Source organism: Halichoerus grypus, chromosome 1 (genome assembly GCF_964656455.1).
Source record: "Halichoerus grypus chromosome 1, mHalGry1.hap1.1, whole genome shotgun sequence".
Lineage (NCBI taxonomy): Eukaryota > Metazoa > Chordata > Mammalia > Carnivora > Phocidae > Halichoerus > Halichoerus grypus.
In genome coordinates this window covers 187,070,997-187,090,294 of record NC_135712.1, presented here as the reverse complement: position 1 = coordinate 187,090,294, position 19,298 = coordinate 187,070,997, and the positions used below count along the sequence as shown (strand labels likewise).

The window sequence follows — 19,298 nt, the reverse complement described above, 5'->3', positions numbered from 1 at the left end:
CCCGCGAGCGCACACACACACAAACACACATGACAAGGAAATGCGGTCCCGGGTCTCTGGTTCCACCTAACTGCACACTGGCTAACAACTCACTTCTTGTATATCATGATCCTGCAAACCTGAGATGATCTGCGGGTCTTGTGCCGTCATTTTTGGAGCCCTGTCAGAGACTGGGAGCTCCCCCACCTGCAGGCCACCACTGCCACCAGAAGTGGGTCTCTCAACCACAACAGACTATATCACATCTGACACAGCAGGCATCTCTCGAATCCACCTTTCAAGTTTTCGGCAAACCATTTTCTCACTGTCCTTCACAAAGTTGACATTTTCGGCAGCACGATAGGAAAGATGTCACGTCGGCTGCTCTTCAAGTCCTTGTCACCGTGGTCAGCTGCAGTTCTGTCACCTTCACTCTCCTCACACACTCCCATCTTGAGCCATGTCACAAATAATAATTTATCTAGAGTTGTGTCTTTCCTTTTTTTTTTTTTTTTTTTTTGTCAGACTGGAACTACCATAACCCAGCTGCCCATCCTTTAAGTTACTAGTTACGCAGAGTGTTCTCCCATTCCCCAAATGCTTCCGGGCTAGAGCTTATGAATTAATGTCTATTATTGGAAAAATCGAAGATGACTAAGTCCTAGGTTTTTAATGGGAAAGATTTTATTTTGATATTTGAAATTAAGTGTGAATAATCTAGTCAAAGAAACCAAGCGGCAGTGTGATTTGTGAAAGCAAATTTATCTCCTTGGGTCGTTAAACTGTCCCTACACACCCAGGTGAGCACACAGATTCCTGGCCTTTTGTTACCCTGCTAGCACAGTTCTCCACATTATGTTGAAAGCTGGGACACAGAACCCTTGTTTGGAAGGTTAGGTATCTTTTCAAGAAGGTCAGGTTACTAAATTAATTCAGGGCTTACAGTGATGAATATGTTTCTGATATTGCATCTATTTAGTGATCAAGTATAGAACCCAGGTGGGAAAGGAAATGTATGGATTCAAAAGAGGAAGAGGGTCTGGTCCACTTCTCTTCATACAGCCAGCTTTAAGCTCCAATCACTACCAACAAGGGGTAAAACTCCAGCTGAAGTGGGAATATACTTTCTCTCCAAATGCAAATGTCCACATATGCTGGTGCAGGCACCGTAAACATGATATATTCTCTCTCTCCAAATGGATGCATGCCTGCAGACCGCATTATGGATCCCTGAAAATGTCCTTAAACAAGCATGATAACTGAATCCTACTTACTACTAAATTGTTCCAGCCCAGAAACACGAGAGCTTAAAGGGCCAGAGTGGGACAGAATATCTTAGTAGATGTTCCATGCAATGCTCCCTAAATAGAACATTTAGGCCAAACACACTCTCTTAACCTCTCTCTTTTTAAACTGACTTCTCCTAGCAACTCTTTATCCTTACAACTTTTAGAGTGATACCTTTGAATTTAATCCTAGAGCGGAATATTTTCCTTTGTCTCTTTCAAGTGGCTAATAACTACAAATTCAAGATAACACCAAAGCATTATCATCTCAAAAGGAGACATCCCTGCTTGCTCATCTGGATAGCTTGTATAATTTCTACCTTAATTATACACTGTAATTAGGACTCTCATATCCAATAGTCACTGCTTCATCATGAAAGCCCAGCCTTTCCTTTTCCTCTCCTTTCCCTCCAGCCCAAACCCCTTTTCTAATTATGCCCTGATGCCCTGAGGCTCAGACACGCTGCTAAAACAAATATATCAAAGTGTTTGTTTCACAAAGACTAAGATAGGAAGCAACAACAAGCAGTTTCTACAACCTTACAAATGGGCATTGAAGCTTCTTGAGGTTGGTTATTATTAATTTGAAAAAGAGGCTTGGAGAGGGCAAAAATATATCAGTGAGGTCTTCTTTGACTTCTTTTCTGTTTTTCTAAACATGTAGCTAAACCCCAACAATATCAGAAGGTATCTTTGCTCTCTCTAAAGATGGAAGTGCTTGAAGTCTCTCCTTACCAAACGTCAAAGAATATGGATGCTATTGATAAAGGAACACTAGTCAAAGTGTTTTAGGCTCAGTCCAGGTGCTGAATGGAGAACCCAAGAGGAGATTACACAAATTGTATAAAACGCATGCATTGCAGGAAAGCATGTATTTCTTTTCCCAGAGAAGGATCAATTTCCAAAATTGGTACTATACAGATTTTTCTCTTTGAGGAATAAGAGAAGAGATGGGTTTTTTTTTTTTTGTTTCTAGACAAACATAGACAATTAGGCTTTAGATTCTACCCTTAACTCCTTATGTATAGACTTCTGAGTGATTAGACCAATAATATATGTGGTTTTTTGGTATAATATCCACCCTGGAAAGGGTGTGACATCTGGAAATATGTTTTTGCCCCAGTGAGGTCAACAACCATAGGATGAGGACACATGTTGAAATTTTAGAAAGGAAATGCATATTACTTGATGTGTTGCTATGGGCCAGAAAGATTGCTCTGATGGAATCGATAATTCAGCACATTTTATAAGATTTTATGTCTGAGTTGGAAAATCTGTTGTGTTCATGGGGGCAAATTTCATTTAGGAATGGAGTCACATGGGTTAGAGGTTTGAATATAAGATCTAAATAGAATTCCTCCTTGGGATGCAGATTTTTGCTTGAAATGTGCTTGATCCCCCCGCCCCCCCAACAAGTACTTTCTATTGGATGAAGTTGCTTCTTTAGAATTTAAAGGACATGACTCAGTTATATATGCAAGGCCAACACCTGCTCAAAGTTGGAAGGCCAACCAGCCACATGTCCCCAAGTACACTAATGTCTTATGTGAGTGTGTAACATTATACTAATAATGTGGGGGCCACTGTCATCCCCCATTCATGCTTGCCTGCTACTCAAGTGCTGTATTCAGAGATCGGTAAAGCCCAACCATCCCTGCTACACAGTCCTCTCTCTCCTTCTTTTGGGAAGGGAGAGTTAAAAAGCACTAGACATAATATCTTCAGGGGTGTACATGTGTGACAGAGATGAGAGGACAAAGAGAGGGTGAGAACAGGGAGAAAGTTGAGGTTGGAGTAAAAGAGAAACATTTACATGCACAAAAATGGCTGATGGACTTCCAGGAAGGCATTCACAAAAGAGAAATGAAAGAACATATTATGCGACATGGATTGGGAGTGAGGAACCAACACTGGAGGCAAGGACATGGTCAACAAAGCATTTGCTCTAGTCCAGGGGAGAGAAGATAGACACCTGAACTCTGGTCATGGCACTGAAGAGAAGAAGTGGACGGGCTGGAGAGATATTTAAGGGCACTGACGGGGCATAGTTACTGAATCTTTGTGATGTGCTGAGGGAGAAGGACGAGTCTAGGACAGCTCCCATGGGTCTGCCTTGGGAAACCAGGTGGATGGAATACTCACTGATTTAGGAGGACTGGTGGAGTAACAGAGGAGAAAAATGAATTCCATCGGATCATTCAGCAACTCAAATCTAACCCATAGGGATCACGAGTCTCTGCACAGAAGCAGCACCTTGGCTCCAGTTACATCTTCTGAAAGAATCCTGGGACATGTTTTCAAAGATTTCTAGAACTCATGCTCTCTTACATCTGCTTGCAGACTCATTAATCTATGCAGCTTACTTTGGATTGGGGCGGTTGGCATTATGGATTTGTTAATTGCTGATACAATGTACTTTCTACACAGGCCATATGTGAAGAGCAGCACTGGCATTCAAGAAATGTTAAATAATAATGTAAATGAGAAAAATTTCCAATCCCAATAATAAAGGGATCCAAGGAACATTGACGCAACTCGCAATCATCGGAGCTGTTTGATTGCCTTGTCACTGCGGGACAGTGACCAAAGTGATGCTAATCTAAATGTCATCTAGAAAGAATACTAAAAATATTATGGTGAAAATTAAGTACTGCAACCTTAGGAGCTGATTTAAAAATTAGAAGATATAGCGATTTACATCTGTGGGTTTTATGATCGCCAAGTGCAACCAGCTGAACATACTCACATTTTCTTTTTCTTTCTCTCTTTCTTTGAGAAAATGGGTTCAGTTTTAAAGAGCTGGCCCAAACTAATGTTCCCTCAATCAGTGGTTCTTTTTTCTTTTTTAAAGATTTATTTATTTATTTGAGAGAAAGACAGAGACAGAGAGAGAGCGTGTGAGCGGGGGGGAGGGGCAGAGAGAGAGAGAGGGAGAGAGAGAATCCTCAAGCAGACTCCCAGGTAGGCACAGAGCCCAATGCAGAGCTCCATTCCAGGATCAAGACCTGAGCCAAAATCAAGAGCCAGATGACGAACTGACTGAGCCACCCAGGCGCCCCCCTCAGTCACTGGTTCTTAAACACTGCTACCTATTAGAATCACTAGGGGGAGATTTTTAGAATGTGATACTTAGGCCATATCCCAGATTAATTAAACCAGAACCTCTGCAGGTGGGGCTAAGGTTTCAGCATTTCTTAGGCTCTCCAAGTGATTCCAATGTGTAGCCAAGTTTGACAACCAAGGCCTTAACTAAGTGAGATCTGAAGACAAAATGCCTTATAATTACCTGGGGAGGAACTGATTAAAAGTACAGATGCCTGGCTCCATCTAAGGCTTGCTGAATCAAATTATCTGAAGATAGGATCTAGTACTCTCCATTTTAACAAGCTCCCTATGTGATTTATATGTAGACTACAGTGTGAGAACTACTGCACAAGGTGAAAATCAGTGGTGGAAACTCTTAGGCCTTTAGACACAGAATAAGGTTGTGTAAAAGAAACAAAAAATCCAAGTAAAAAGGAGAAATTCAACCCATCACCTGGGAGTTTGGTTTTTTGGACCTTGTTTGCAGAGAGCTGTCCTGTGCATTGTAGGATATTAAGAAACATCCTTGGCCTCTACCCACTAGCTGACATGAGTACCATTATTGTCCTCCCCTCCCCAGCGTGACACTCACAAATGTCTCCAGACATTGTCAAATGTCCCCTGGGGGGAAAGATCACCCCCTCCTCCCCCCGAGTCAAGAACCACTGTTCTCAAAGATGCCAAACATGTGGATGTTTCCATATCTTCCAGTGCCTGGAATTATAAATGGCAATCATCTTCCTGATTGACCAGATATGTCTACTTTTGATTAGATGTTGTGGATTCACATAGGCATATGGAGATGTGGTGCAGGCTTCCAGAGAAGGTGGGAGAAACTCAGTCATCAGCAGCTGAGTGGTCATTCATGATTTCCAGCTGCAACAGGGCAGGGCTCTGCCTCCACCTTTGGGTCTGCTAGTTATTAATAGGTAAGAAGTTGATAATTATGTAAAAAGCTACATTTTACCTAATCTGAAGCTGGTTATGAGGTGATGATAAGAATGAGTTCTATTGTTCAGTTAAATTCAGTTAAAGGGTAATTTGTTTCCATGAGTCATGACTGCCTTCTTAATCTGGGCCAAAGAATAGATAATATCTCCGCATGCAAATAGTGTTCATCCTGGTGAAAGAGGTTAGGAAAATGATTTCCCTATACCAAAAGGTTGTTAATTAATGTTCAAATGAGACTCTGCCCTTATGTGGTCTAAAACTCCAGATATACTTTTGTTCTCTTCACAAGGCCAAAATTACCAGGGGAGCCATGTTGATTCTGGACATCTTTAGGACAAAAATGCAAAACCCTTAAATCAATTCAGATGACTGCTATAGTATCTAGCCTGGAAATGCTGAAACTCATATCAAATGGCTGAATTTGGCATCATACACCATCCACAAATGCAAGCTCCTAAGTCAGACTACCTGTGTTTGAATTAGGATCACATACTTGTTTGCTACAGAGTAAATGACTAAATTTATCTGAGCCTCAAACTCCTCAGATGTTAGATGAAACTAATATTAATACTTCACAGGGATGTAATGAGGAAAAATGAGATGATGAATCTAAACAGCACTTCACACAGTGCCTGGCATATAGCAAGCATTTATTCAGGGGCAGCAATTACCCTTACTTGAATTAAACTTTATTTATGGAATATGACAATGGCTTGTTTCTTTTGTTATTATAATCCATAAAGATAATTTTAGAGGTTGATGGGGTATCACAGATGCTATGATTCTATGTGTTCATTCTGCAGATGAGAAAACTGAGGCACAGAAATGAGATACAATAATTCTAGATTCATGCCAAACAGACTCTAATACTCAGATCTCTAGAATCTACACAAATGCTGATGTAGTGCAAAGAGGAAGAGCTTTGGACTCAGAATATCTGAGTTTGCCACTTATATTTGTAGGCATTCAGTTTCATCCTCTGCAAAATGGTTGTAAAAAATAGCTGACCTGAAAATGTTACAGCAAATCAGATAGAATGCATGAAAGCATAAACTGTGGAGTGCTACACAACTGATACTTAATATCGTGATTTCTTCTGCATTAAAAATGCAATACACACATAGACCCTGGAACACACATAAGCTTCTCAAAGTACCATTCAAGATCCTTTCTGATAGCTTTTCCTGGCACAGGGTAGGCTCGATCAAGTGTGGTGGTTTACTTTCTGTTTCAAAGCTGAGCACTCCAAGAGCAGTACCTCGGACAGCATCCAGAGAGGCTTCTTTCAGGTACCTATAACATTCTCTATGTGCTTTCCTACTGGCTGCAAGCTACCCTTGCCTTGCAGTCTGACTCTCATAGGGAAACACAAACAGAAACTTCACTTCACCTCCATCCTTACATACTGCAAGTTTGAAAAATAGGGGTTCACATGGAATCAGGGTTTTTTTTGACCTTCACTAACAGACCTGGACATGGTGATTGACAGCCTGCCACATTCTCTAGGAAGTGAAAGTTGGTATTTTCATTCAGTTTGCCTACAAGTGAACTGTATATATTTCAGGACCTAGAAATATTCCAGTGAACAAATTCATACTGAAGCATAAAACATACCTGCTTGTGAACTTTGTGTCCCTTGGCAATGCCAGGGTCAGAATGTCAGTTTCAAAACCACAACAACAAAATTAAAAAAAAAAATTCTTTTTTAAATGTCAATGTTAATTTGTGGTGAGGGTAGAGAAGGTGAAGAAGGACATAAGGATAACACTAGAAATAATTACAAATCTAGTTTAAAAGGGGAAAAAGCTACCAATTTGTCATTTTATCAATTCACAATGAGAGCAGCCCTAATGGACAAAGAAAACAGAAGAGGATAAATATAATTTTAGAACTTGAAAGTGGCTTCAAGGTGACCTCATTATATAAGTGATTCTACTAAGAGCTATTCATTTAGTGATAGGTTTTATTTTGTGTTTTTATTATAAATCTTTATCTAAAGATAGCTTTGTTTCATGAAATCAATGTGGAACTGAGAAGGGTTTGCTAAAAATGATGGAGCTATTATAAATGTATAGACCCGGCTTAACGACAACCCATTCTATTTGCTCCTTAAACATAATTTCAAAATTATAAAGCATGGGTTGCTTATTATGAATGACTTGGTAAGGTACCAGGCCCTTAACTAGATGCCACTAAAAAAGCAATCTGATTCATGATTCTGTTTACGTATTGCTCAGTTTTTTCAATATGAATATGTTTTAAGAGTCACTAAACACCTGACTCAAATTCAGTCCTAATGCATGGTATTTTGCCCATTGCTAGGATTTTCTTTTAAAGTATACCTTTGAAAAACCTTAAAGGAAAAGAGACTTCAGAAATACACAAAGCTCGCTGTTTGCTAAGGTGGAAGTCATGGCATGGATGGGGGGAATGTCACAGATAGTAAAACACAAGCCAAAGCACACATAACTTCTTACCTTTTGGGCTCTGGATTTGCCTGGGTTTTGTAATCTTTTCTTTTTTTGGATTCCTTTTTGGTATCTTTTTTAGCCTCTGGTTCAGATGGGGAGGGAGTTTTGCTCCCTTTAGGGTCTGTATTTGGTGGCAGCCCACTAAGGTATACATGCATTTGTTGACTTTGGAGAGGGGGTGGTTGCATGGGGCATGCACAGAGGGTGGCCAGCCACAGGAGAACCAAGAGCACGCATGCATGCACAAACAAAAGAAAGAAAAAGAAGGATGTATCAAACAGCAAGAGCAAATGCCTTCAAACTAAAATAATAAGCAAAAAAAAAAAAAAAAGATGCAAACTTGCATAAGGAAAATCGGAACTGAAAAGAAAATAAGAAATCCAAAACTGTTTCCATGACAAGATGTATAAACCTAACTGTGAATCAAGTGGCAGTCTTACAATATGAAATCCAGACAATGTGTATCATAATTCATGATGATGTTTACCAGGGAGTTTACAAAAACACTTCATTATTTTATAACACTTTCTTATTCAGTAACATATGTAGAATACAGTGTGACAACCCAGAGAATATAATGCAACTTCTCTCTCTCTCTTTAAAGAATTCAGTCCAAGAGGCTGTAACAGATAGTCATCAAAGTGTACATATTTATAAAAAGCAGAGTTATGCACAGATACTCTTCAGGTATCAGAGTTTTCATAAATATTTTTTATGTAAATAAAAGGTCATGTGCTGGGCTAGCAAACCTTATAACAATGGGAGGTGATGAAACCTTGTTTCCTGTTAAATATTCAAACCTACAATGCTATTGTTAACCTAGTTCTAAATGTTGAAGTTGCATCTCATAAAACCCACCAGCACTAGAGAGAAGAAAAGCACGGGACAAATCCCACAGATATTTCAGAGTCATCTAGCTTGCAAAGATGAAGATAACGGACAGTCTGATTTAAAATAAATGCAGTCAGTTCGGGATTCTCCCATAAGTGAATTTCCCCACAGCACCAACTTTTTTGGGTTTCTGAAGCCACCTAGTTTTTCCTGGATGTGCCTTTCCTGGCTATTGGTTGAGGTGCTTGAGGTAATGCAGGCTTGTCTTCCTAGTAACGTGAGGCTACATACATTGGGATAGTAAACTGGCTGTGGCAATGTGGAAATTTATTCCATGTCTTCAGAGCCAAATGGTAATGTTCCTAAATTATTTGCTGCTTTGCATTATTCAGAACATGGATCTTTTCCTCCAGGAGCTGGGCAACGTCTAAAGAAAGAGAGTACTTAGTATGGAGTTAGAACTGATGTTCTGGTCTATAAAACCTATAAAATGAGGGGGCTGGTTACACTGCGATCTCTGAAGTTCTTCCCAGCTCCATGGTTAAACTGTAAGTGTTATGATTAACTTTGCCTTCCAGCTTCACCTAGCTTATTTCAGCTCTGGAAGTGTGCTTGGCTTCCTCCTTCGGCAGGGCATTTGTACATGCTGCTCCTTTTGCCTGGAAGCACTCAACTCCTACACATGCTTCAGTTCTCAGCCCAAGCCTCTCTTCCTCAGGGACACCCTCTCTGCCATCCTAACACCCCGTCTGAGCTATCTTCCTTTATTAAATGCTAGTATGGAATATTATTCCTTGTCGTCAGAGCACCAATCTCTATGTAACCCTGTCCTTGTTTGGTGTCTTGTTTGCTCACTGAGTGAGCCTGGCAGTAAGTAATCGTTAAATAACTATGGAATGAATGATAATCATGAGAACAACAAAGGTAAACAACAAAGGTAAACATTTATGTTTATGAGAACAACAAAGGTAAACATTTATGAAGCTCTTGCCATGTTCCAGGCATGTTCCTGAGCCACCTGCATCCTCTCAACAACGCCATGAGGATACTACCATCCCTGTTTTACAGATGACAAAACTGGCATGGAGGGTTTCATTACCATCCAGCATCTTTGCTAGTAAATGGAGGAGCCATGATTTAAACCTAGATTGTTCTACCTTCAGAGACCACTTTAGAAGTTCTGTTTGCCATGTCTTTAAGTTCCTTGAAAGGAGAAGAAACTAAGACCTTTGTGTTCATGTGTGTGATACAGAAGGAATGGGAATGGACACAAAGTTAGAGATAATTCTAAAAGCAGGACCAATCATAAACCCTTGCCAGTGCCTTAAAAAAAAGATTTTTTTTTTTTTTTTGAGGACTACTTCTGGACAAGTGCTTACCTGTTCCCGTGGACATGGGATGCACAGAAGGCAAAGCTGTAGTGGAGGAGGGTGGGGTCAATCATGGCGCCATTTTCTGCCCGTTCAAGCAAGTCTCTGAGGTAGCAGAGATGTCGGTGACAGCCTCGGACTCCATTTCGGGCGCAATACTCGTCTAGGACAAACACCTGGCCAGGACTGAACCAGCCCTGTTTGGGGAATAAAGGAGAGACTTTCTTTTAAATACAGGTTTTTGTTTGTGGTGGTGGGTTTATTTTTTATTTATTTATTTATTTTTGAGAGCTGCTACAGTTGGGGGTGACTGGAGAAGGGGGTTCAAAAATTGCCAGAGCCAACACATTTTGATTTCTTCTAAGTGCCAGCCACTGTGCTGATCCCCTTGTGAGCGCTGGCTGCTTTAACCCTTGTACCAGCCTTGTGAGGTAGGTCCTGTTATCTCTGTTGGATGGGTGGGAAAATCGAGTTGAGGGAGGACATGGAATTTCCCTAGGATCCCAGAGCTAGTACGTGCTGGAGTCTGGATTAGCTGACAGCATGATTCCAGAAACAGAATCTCACCTGCTGCTTTAACACTGGGCCATACACCTTCCAAAAGCATTGGAGTGGGGACAGGGTGAAATCTTGGTTACTGATAAGAGGAAACAATAACATGAGGTCTTAAATTGGTATCGTGCTTTACACAAAGAACTTTCACTTGAGCCCCATAGCAATCTCCTGAGGTGGGCAGGGTAGGTTTATCTTCATTTTATAGATAAGGAAAGAGATCAGGGCTGCTAAGTGACTCGCAAATAATACAAAACAGAAGCAGCGCTGGCTTACTCAAAGTCTTCTGTTTTTCCTACTCTGAAGCATTAAGAAATATTAGGATTGGTCTACATACATGCCAGGACTTCATAAATTCTTTCACTTTGAAAGACAATCCTTTTTAAATTTTAAAATGAGGATAATGACACAAACTTCATAAAGAGAGCAACATGACTAAGTTTTCAAGGTATGAATCAGACATGATTCAATTAAACTCAGAGGTGCTTCTGACGTCCTGGCTTAGCGTCTTGTTTCATTTTTTCCTCTGGCAATTGTTTTCTTCTTATTTATTTGCTCGCTGTATGACCAGATGAAACTCTGCTATAAAAGAGAACCTGGATGGGATCTCTGATTCAGAGCAGACTGGGAAGCATGATGGCATAGAAATCACTGCCTCCATGATGCACTTAAAAAAATAGATGCTCGGAAAGGCCAAGTGGCTTGCCACTCAAGGTCACCCATCAGCCAAGCCAGAAATCAAATCACTTCTTTTGGTTTTAGTACTTTTCAGAAGCAAAAAGATACAGGTTTCCCTCGTTATCTGAAAATGGAGTGTTCCTACAAAACCTTTCATAAGCCAAAATGGTGTCAAATGAAGAAGCAATCACCATTTCGTAAAAGTGAAAATCCTCTTTGGATCTCTTTTGGTTATTGAAAACAAGTACTAATATAGGTCTTTTCATAAAAGCAAAGTGGCCTAGAGTGAACTTTTGGATAGTGGTGGGGGTAGGGGGGCAACCTGTAAACCAATTTAGGTTGGTACTTTGTAAGCTGGGAATTTAGAATTGTTTTAAATATAAATTTAATTGTACTTTGAGGGTCCTCTCTGAGTCTTGTGAATATCGCTCTGTCTTGGGAGAGAAGAGGCAAAAGGAGAAAGTGATGGTGGGTTTTGAGGGTGCGGGGGGTGGGGTGGGGAGGCAGGTACAGGCCACAGAAGCGCAGTGAGAGAGGCCTCTGTAGTACTCTGATCTTGTATTAGTGATCTGGGGACTCTTCGATTGACAACATGCAGCTCAGCAATACATCCAACGAAAGACGGCATCTTTCCTATTTCAAATTATAAGTTACTGCAGAGGGCGGGAGAGTAGTCGAGGCAGTGGGCTGCCCCTATAGGCAACTTCTTTGCCACTCCATCTGCTACCCCAAATGCTAAATCTTAGAAACAACACTGCTGTGAAAGATTAAAATATATTTTCTACGACTCAGATGACACCAAGTCTTTTGTAGATGCCAAAATAGCTGCTTTGAAAAGAGTTGAAGAAATATCAATTAGGAACTCAGTCGAAGACACAGAAAAATTTATGTATCCCTGCTGGTCGGTCTCCAAAACTAACTGAAAAAAAAAAAAAGATTGTAATAATGAGAAAATGAAATATATAGAGGCAGAAGATAAGGTCCTTTTAATTGCTGTTATTTTCTGAAATTTGGGGATAATGATTAATAGATCCAGGTATACAAATGCAGAAGGAAACTATTTTATGATATTTGTAATTAATTTTGGGTTTTGGAGCATATTTTTAAGCCTATACATGATTAATAGGAAGCAAGCTTCACAATTTCACTTCTGGTTCAATTTTTTAGAGGGCATTTGCTAACTCTCCTTAGTGACTGAATCTCTTAGCGAAAAAGAAAATTGTTTCTAAAATGATGTGAAAAAAGTCTTGAAAATAATACACTTTAAAAAAAATTCCTCAAGAGAATAGGAATTAAGCTCAGCAGCATAGTCTTACAACTTTCATGAATGCAATTTATAATTACATGAATAATCACATAATCATAGGAAACACATTTGAGAAAAATTGCCTTGCAATGCAAGGTAAGCTTTTTTTTTTTTTTAAGTCAAAGTGAAGTGTTCCCTTCCAATTTGGCAAAGTTCAGATTCTTCTGATGAAGTGATTCTAAACCCGAGATCATCAATGAATCTTTTATGAGACTCAGATTAATAAATTATTCCGTATAATCCCATTTCTGTTTTTAAGACATTTTATCTACTATTTTTAATAGTTTGGCTTCTGGTTAGAGGAAAAAAAATGGAATTTAGAATAAAAAGTAGTAAGAATAGATGTAAGAAATAGCCATGTCATTTAGAAAGGAAACAGATTTTCATTATATTTACATAAATGTCAATAATATGTTAACCTTAGTAAATTATATAATATTGGCAAAATACAGATATATTAACCTTAGTGTTTAGAGTCAGGGCTGAGGCTTTTCCTCTGTGTAAAGTCATTTCATTATTTCCCCTCACCGTTCCCATCTATAAAGTGGGATTAATATCATTTACCTTTAAGAAATGAAGTAACAATTTACGGTTTATAGAAGGAAATAAACGGGGTCTTTTTTAGGCTTCTGAATTTGATTAGTATAAAGTCCAAAATATATCTTCAGGAATCCAATAAAGATAGAATTTTTAAAAAGACATAATAGTTGTCCCTTGGATTTAAATGATTCAAATCTAGGCTTAGAACAGGATTTCAAGAAATGTTAACGCTCTTGCTGGAGAGCTGGACTTCCAAATGTCTAAAGCACCATAAAAAATTCCCCCCAAAGGGTGAAAAATGCTTTGAATATTATGAAAAAAATTAGAAGCCATCCAAACAAACAAACCCAAACCAGTTTAGCTTATGAAAAGCGAAGTGAAGTTTATTTACAAATCATTTTAATTTTTGAAAAATAAACAAAAAGAACACATTCATTTCTGAGACAGAAGCACAGGGTCTTATCAACTGAGGAGGGAAAGGAGGAGGAATCTTAAAGTCTAAGAAACCGAGGCAATTTTTACAAGTTCTCCACAAGCAGGTGCCAAACTCGATTACCCTCTTGGGAATATTTCTCATGTAGCAGCTGAAAAGGGGGAAGCTTAGCTAGGGAGGCTGGGGAATTGGATCCGTCTCTACTGATAACTTCCTCCCGCTCTGTCTTCTTTCTTTGGTAAGTAAAACTATCTCCACCCAGGAAATCAAGAACACATTTTTAATTGTTAAAGGGGCTCTGAAATGGAGAAAAAGAGCTTCTGATAGAAAGGTAGAGAGATTTTTTTATTAAAAAAAAAAACCGTTATCAGGTTTAAATTGCTGTAGACCAAAGAATATACTTGCCAGGCAAGAATACGAATCATTAAGTCTGTGATCCAAAGTAAGGCGTTGCACCATCTCAAAGAGGGAAGCGTGGTCAAAGTTACAGGGGTTGGAAGAGATAAATTCATCCATGCCATGTTTTTGAGCTCTATCTGCGTCTGTTCATTTATACATGTAGAGAGAGACACAATTTAGAGAAACACATCACATTTTCTTTGACATTTCAAATACACAGGAATTCACTAGGCATTATGAACGCTAGCTGCTCCCCCCACCCCTGTTGCCTCCCACCAACATCCGCAAGATACTCTTTTTACCTCCCATTGTCAACTTGCATCACTCACTGGTGAGTTTATTGCATTTAGGCAAAAATATATTGGCATCAACATGTTTATCAAATGATCACAATTCCAGTGCATTTATGTTGTTCTTTAAAAACTAAGCACACGACCGTAACTTCGCCTGTATTTCACCAAACACTGAAAGCAGATCGGATCTTTGCTTATAAAAGCCTATTTAGCTTTTTTTTTTTTTAGTTTTTTTAATAGATTCTGCCATTCCAGTGGTTATGTCTAGAGCAATTTCTCTACAATTATTGGGATTAGCTGGAAAAAGGGGTATGCTGATTTTCAGCAACGTGACAATATTTGTATCCTCCCCTTCCCCATTCCCGTTGCCAATTTGGTTTCACAAAAGATTTGGGTCCCAACCCTCCAAAATTAAAAAAAAATAATAATAACAAAAGATTTTCCTTGAAACCTGGAGAATAAGTTAAATGGGAATTTAGTTTGTGATAGCCAAGGTCATTGCCTTATAGTGTGCTTACAGTTAGCAAAGCTTATGGAAGAGACAAACAGATTTACTCAGCAAGGGCTATGATCTGCCATTTATTGTGAATTAATAGTCTCAATGTATTCACACTTTTTCTTACAGGGTGAAGGCTGCAAGCAAAACCTCCTAAGGGCTAACTAATTAATCTCAATATGTGTAACTAAAATGCTCTATACTCAATCGGCAAAATAACTCAGAATCCAACTCAAGGGAGACCAAGTAAATCCCGAAGAGGTAGGAATGAAGATCCTACGCATTAAAGGAATCAGCTCACTCCACCTCATATTTACTCACTCTCCTGATCTGCAGACTGCAAAGAAAAAGAATCTTATATCAAATTAAGCCAGAGTTTATTCATCCCCTTGCATGCAGTATTCTACCGGATTATGGGGACCTGCCAGGGACCAGCGATGCTGTCTGGACAGGAGGAAAATCAATTTCTGACTTGGGAGGGTGTTTGGATATATTTTCATACATGGCCTTCATCCCAGGCAGTTTTTCCCCCCTTCCATACTTGGGGTATGACTGAAAACTTGAGTTTTGGTAGCAGGGTGACGTTAAGAAGATGATTTCTTATTACATTATTGGTTTTGTGTATCCTTCAGACCTAAATCCATGGTATGTCAGATTTTTGCCCTCTTACTGTTCGATTTTTTAAATCTCTAGTCATTTTCCATAGAAGCAGCAAGCGGTCAGTGTTTGAACAGGATGTGTTGTTTATGTCCTAGACACACAGAAGCAATGGTTTCCAGAAGACAAGTTGAAGAATGTATATTTTAATAGCCAAATTGCTCCATTAGGATGATGCAACATAAGCTTTTGGAATGGATATCACATGTACGGGAATTATACTAGAAAGAATTCTCTTTGCTCTGTTAACTGCCTCGGGTTTGTCTTCAAGAAAGTGCTTTCAGTTTCAAGTTAGGTGCTTTATCTACGAGGATTTCTTTTGTTGGCTGTTTGGGCTCCAAGCTGTATTTCTCCTTTGACTCAGGACGGTTAGGAAGAGAGGTGGCCAGGAAGGTGATGCTGGGGAGGAAGCCAGCTGCTTCTGGAGTGTGTCTGTGTGATGCTCCTCTGGCCCGAGGCACTCGTCTTAAACCTGCTCCAACTTTAGCTCTGCACCAGCAGGAGGACAGTCCTGCAGTCCAGGGGACACTCTCCAACCCACGGGACAGATTATGCCCTCCCACCGCCCTCCGGTCAGTCCCAGGTCCGTTGAGTTTAGGAAAAATAACAGTGGGGTACACAAATTGCTCATCCTATTTCATCCTCATAAAAAGCCTCACCCACCTCGTGCCTCCCAATTTTAACAGATAGATGAGGCATTTTGGCTAGCACCAGCTTCTTGCTCTCGAATTTCTCAGAAGAGGCTTGCAAGCTGACAAATCGGCCCAGGCCTTACTTTGCCAGTTTGGCTCGCTATTTTATTGCTCTTCAATTACGATGGTGCAACTGGTCATTTAGCTCAGAGAGAAGGGGGCTCTTTCGTAGCTGTTAAAAATATGACACGTTTCAAGTCTCTTTTTCGTTATTTGTTGAACCTCTTGAAAAGTTTGCGGTGAACTATTTCGCCTTGCTGTCTGCCCACTCAGGAAACAGATCTGAAAAGACAACTTGGCTCCTCTGAGGGACCTGGATAGAGACCCACTCCCCGCCCCCCTGATGCATCACAATACAGCTTCACGGGGCTAATTCCTGGCTGAGAGTACATCTAAAGAACAATTTCGCTTTTACTTACGTTTTAAAAAAGCAGGCTTACAGAAAAATACGCTTAAAATCAGCCTGCTTTCCTTCTCAGAAAGCAACCCTGTCAACATAAAAATTCCTTTTTCCTTCTTCCTTTCTTCCTTTCCTCTCTCTCGGTCCACATGTAGATGAGCCTGGGACTGCTTTAGGAGATCTGGACTCTAGTTTGAGCTCTATTTTTAAATAAGCTGTGGGATGGCGGCTTCTTGCTCTCTCTGAGACTCAGTTTCCTTGGGTGTAAAATGAGCCGAATTTCCACTTCCCTTGGTGGGGTCACTGTCATTTAACCATCCTTAAGATCCCTTGCACAACTTCCACATGTGTAAGATGGAGCTGAATGCAATGGGAATTTCCAGCAGGTGAAACGAGCAGCCTCTGGATTTTGCTTACACAAAATCATCACTTACTCAGATTTAGGCTCATTATCTTAATGATTCCAACAACCCAAGAGTGGTTAAAGGGTGGTTGCCTCCCATAAAATCTTTGAGAGTTTCACTGAGCTTATTATATTCAGAAAAAGAAAGAGGAGCGGGGGGGCCAGGGATGCTATTTTAAGGTGTCAGAGGAAGGGATCTGATTTTTAAGCTCCATCGCAGCAGGGATTTTGGTACTTTTGCTCTCTACTGTGTTTTCAGCACCTAGAATGGTATACCTCAGTACCTGGTACATAGTAGGCACCCAAGACGTACGTGTTAAAATAATGAATTTATTTCATTAAAATAAATAAATTCACTACTTCAACAAATATTTTCTATTTCTTGATTTTATGAAATGTTGATATACTAAATTCAATGGGAACGGTGTATTTGAGCTAGGTTAGCAGGTGGTTAAGTGGGTGGGCTTAGGGGGTCACAAAGACTGCATTTGAGGCCAACCCTGTCATTACTAGGCATGTGATGTGAGGCAGGTTGATTAGTATTTCTGAGTGTCCTTCTCCTCCTCTGTAAGCTGAGAATAGTGTTTGAGTCTACCCTCGGAAGGTTACTGAGAGGTTCTGCTGAGAAGGACTTGTTGAGCACCTGGACACCTAGCACATAGTAAGTGCTCAATAAACCTTAGCTGTGAGCCAGTGGGCAGGTTTCTTAGTGCTCCCGAAGCCAGATTGTTTAATGTTTTCAGCAAGCCAAGGATGTCTCTGCATTTATAGCTAATGTTAGTTGCAGGTTGCTTCTTAAACCAGATTGCTTCTAGGAAGCTGGGAGCATTCCCAATCTCTCTGCTTTGTGCTTCTCCTCTGCCCCTATACCACTAATTCCCACGTCCTGTCTCTGTGTTTTTGCTGGTTATGTTCCAATTTCTCAGTGGTCAGAACACCCACACACAGTTGAATCCCTTGATAGATAATATGTTCCTTGAGGGCAACTTTCTGATCTGTTCTTTCCCCTGCCAGCTCCCAGAGGAGCCAGGTCCTTAGGAGGTGTTCATTAACTGACTTTTTCTGACACTTCCATCCCAGGAAACTTCCCATTGACTTTATTAAGGAGTCACACACATGGGAATTCAGATGGCATCTTGCAAATCCAAAAGTGGGAACATGTGCTCTTCGGGGGAAAAAAAATCTTATAGAAGGAAACAGAATTCTAGGTGCAGGTGTCTTTGGATACCATTCAGATTGTCTGCCTGTGTCTCCATACATGTCTAGGACCATATGCATTACATATGTTGTCTATTTTAAAATAAAACACTGCAGTGGTCCAGCTGTTCCAAATTCTGTTTCAAAGAACTTGTGGGTGCTTCCCAAGCAACACCATATAGTCATTCTTGCACGGCCCCAGTCTGTTCTTCTACAGTGTGGAACATTACAAAATAGATGCTCCTTGCAACTCCATTTTCCCCCGTACAAACAATTGGAACTGGTTGGTGAAAAAAAAGAAAACTCCAATGCTGACGTTAGCGAGGGGAAAACAGCCCAAAGCAAAATATGAGAAAGTTACTTCCTGAATTCAGGACACCTTGGGATTGCTTCCTGTGCCAATGTTTGGCTTGTGTCAGGAGAATGAAAATGAATTTGAACACTAGGGTGAGCAAAACAGAATTAGGAGGGTAATGTGGCTGCTGAAATCTCCAATGATGTTTGGATTATCTCTGGCTTTGGGAAATGTATACCAATGCTCTTTTTCATTAATACGTCTTCTTCTTCTTTTTAAAGAAATCAAGGATTGATTGCATTTTAAGAACTGACTTCAACCTTTACCTTTTCCAGACCTGGCTGAATAGTTCCTAAACCTTCCTTGGTCTGCAAGGGCTCCAAATGTCCTAAAAATTGGCTGTGTAATTTTATAAGCTCTTCAGGTAGGGCATAATTCAACACATCTTCCAAACAATGCTACTTGTTTTACTGCTGGGGCTTAATTGCATAATGATTCTGAAGCCCTGTATAGCGTGGGCATAGACAGGACTTCTGACTAACCTTGGATGAATAAAGCTGATATAGGTACCTAAACTACATTAAGAAACTTAAAAGTCTTATTAACGGTATCCACGACACAGAAGCAGGCTGATGGACACAAAGACTTATGGAAGGCAGGTACGCTTTTGAGTGGAAACTCATCAAAACTTTACCCTAAGTTTACTCAGAAATAATTTTGGTTTGGCATTTAAGGAATGTTGGGAAAATACTGGTTTCTAAAGTGATACGATTATGTGGATTTTATACTCTCATTTCATCTACTTCATTCAAATTCAAGTGACGTCACTAATTGATGGCCCTACTAGTTATGTTGTTCTTTAACTGATCATGATGTTTGGGTTTATTTCATGTGTGATATTCATTTCCTTTTTCTTCCTTACAATGAGAAACATATAATATTTTTCATGATCTCTTGTTTTAATAACAAGCATATTTATGTGATC

At 39.9% G+C, this 19,298-nt stretch overlaps 1 protein-coding gene across 8 annotated transcripts in view; it reads right to left on the bottom strand.

Annotated features, from left to right (window-relative positions):
* CADPS (calcium dependent secretion activator) overlaps positions 1-19,298 on the bottom strand; it is a 466,596-nt gene that overhangs the window by 124,837 nt on the left and 322,461 nt on the right. For all 8 annotated transcript variants that reach the window (XM_078076428.1, XM_078076421.1, XM_078076426.1 and 5 more), the window contains exons 12-13: positions 13,887-14,023; positions 9,982-10,169 (exon numbers count right to left, since the gene is read on the bottom strand). In XM_078076428.1, coding sequence (XP_077932554.1) covers positions 9,982-10,169; positions 13,887-14,023 — 325 coding nt within the window. The remainder of the gene's footprint in view (positions 1-9,981; positions 10,170-13,886; positions 14,024-19,298) is intronic.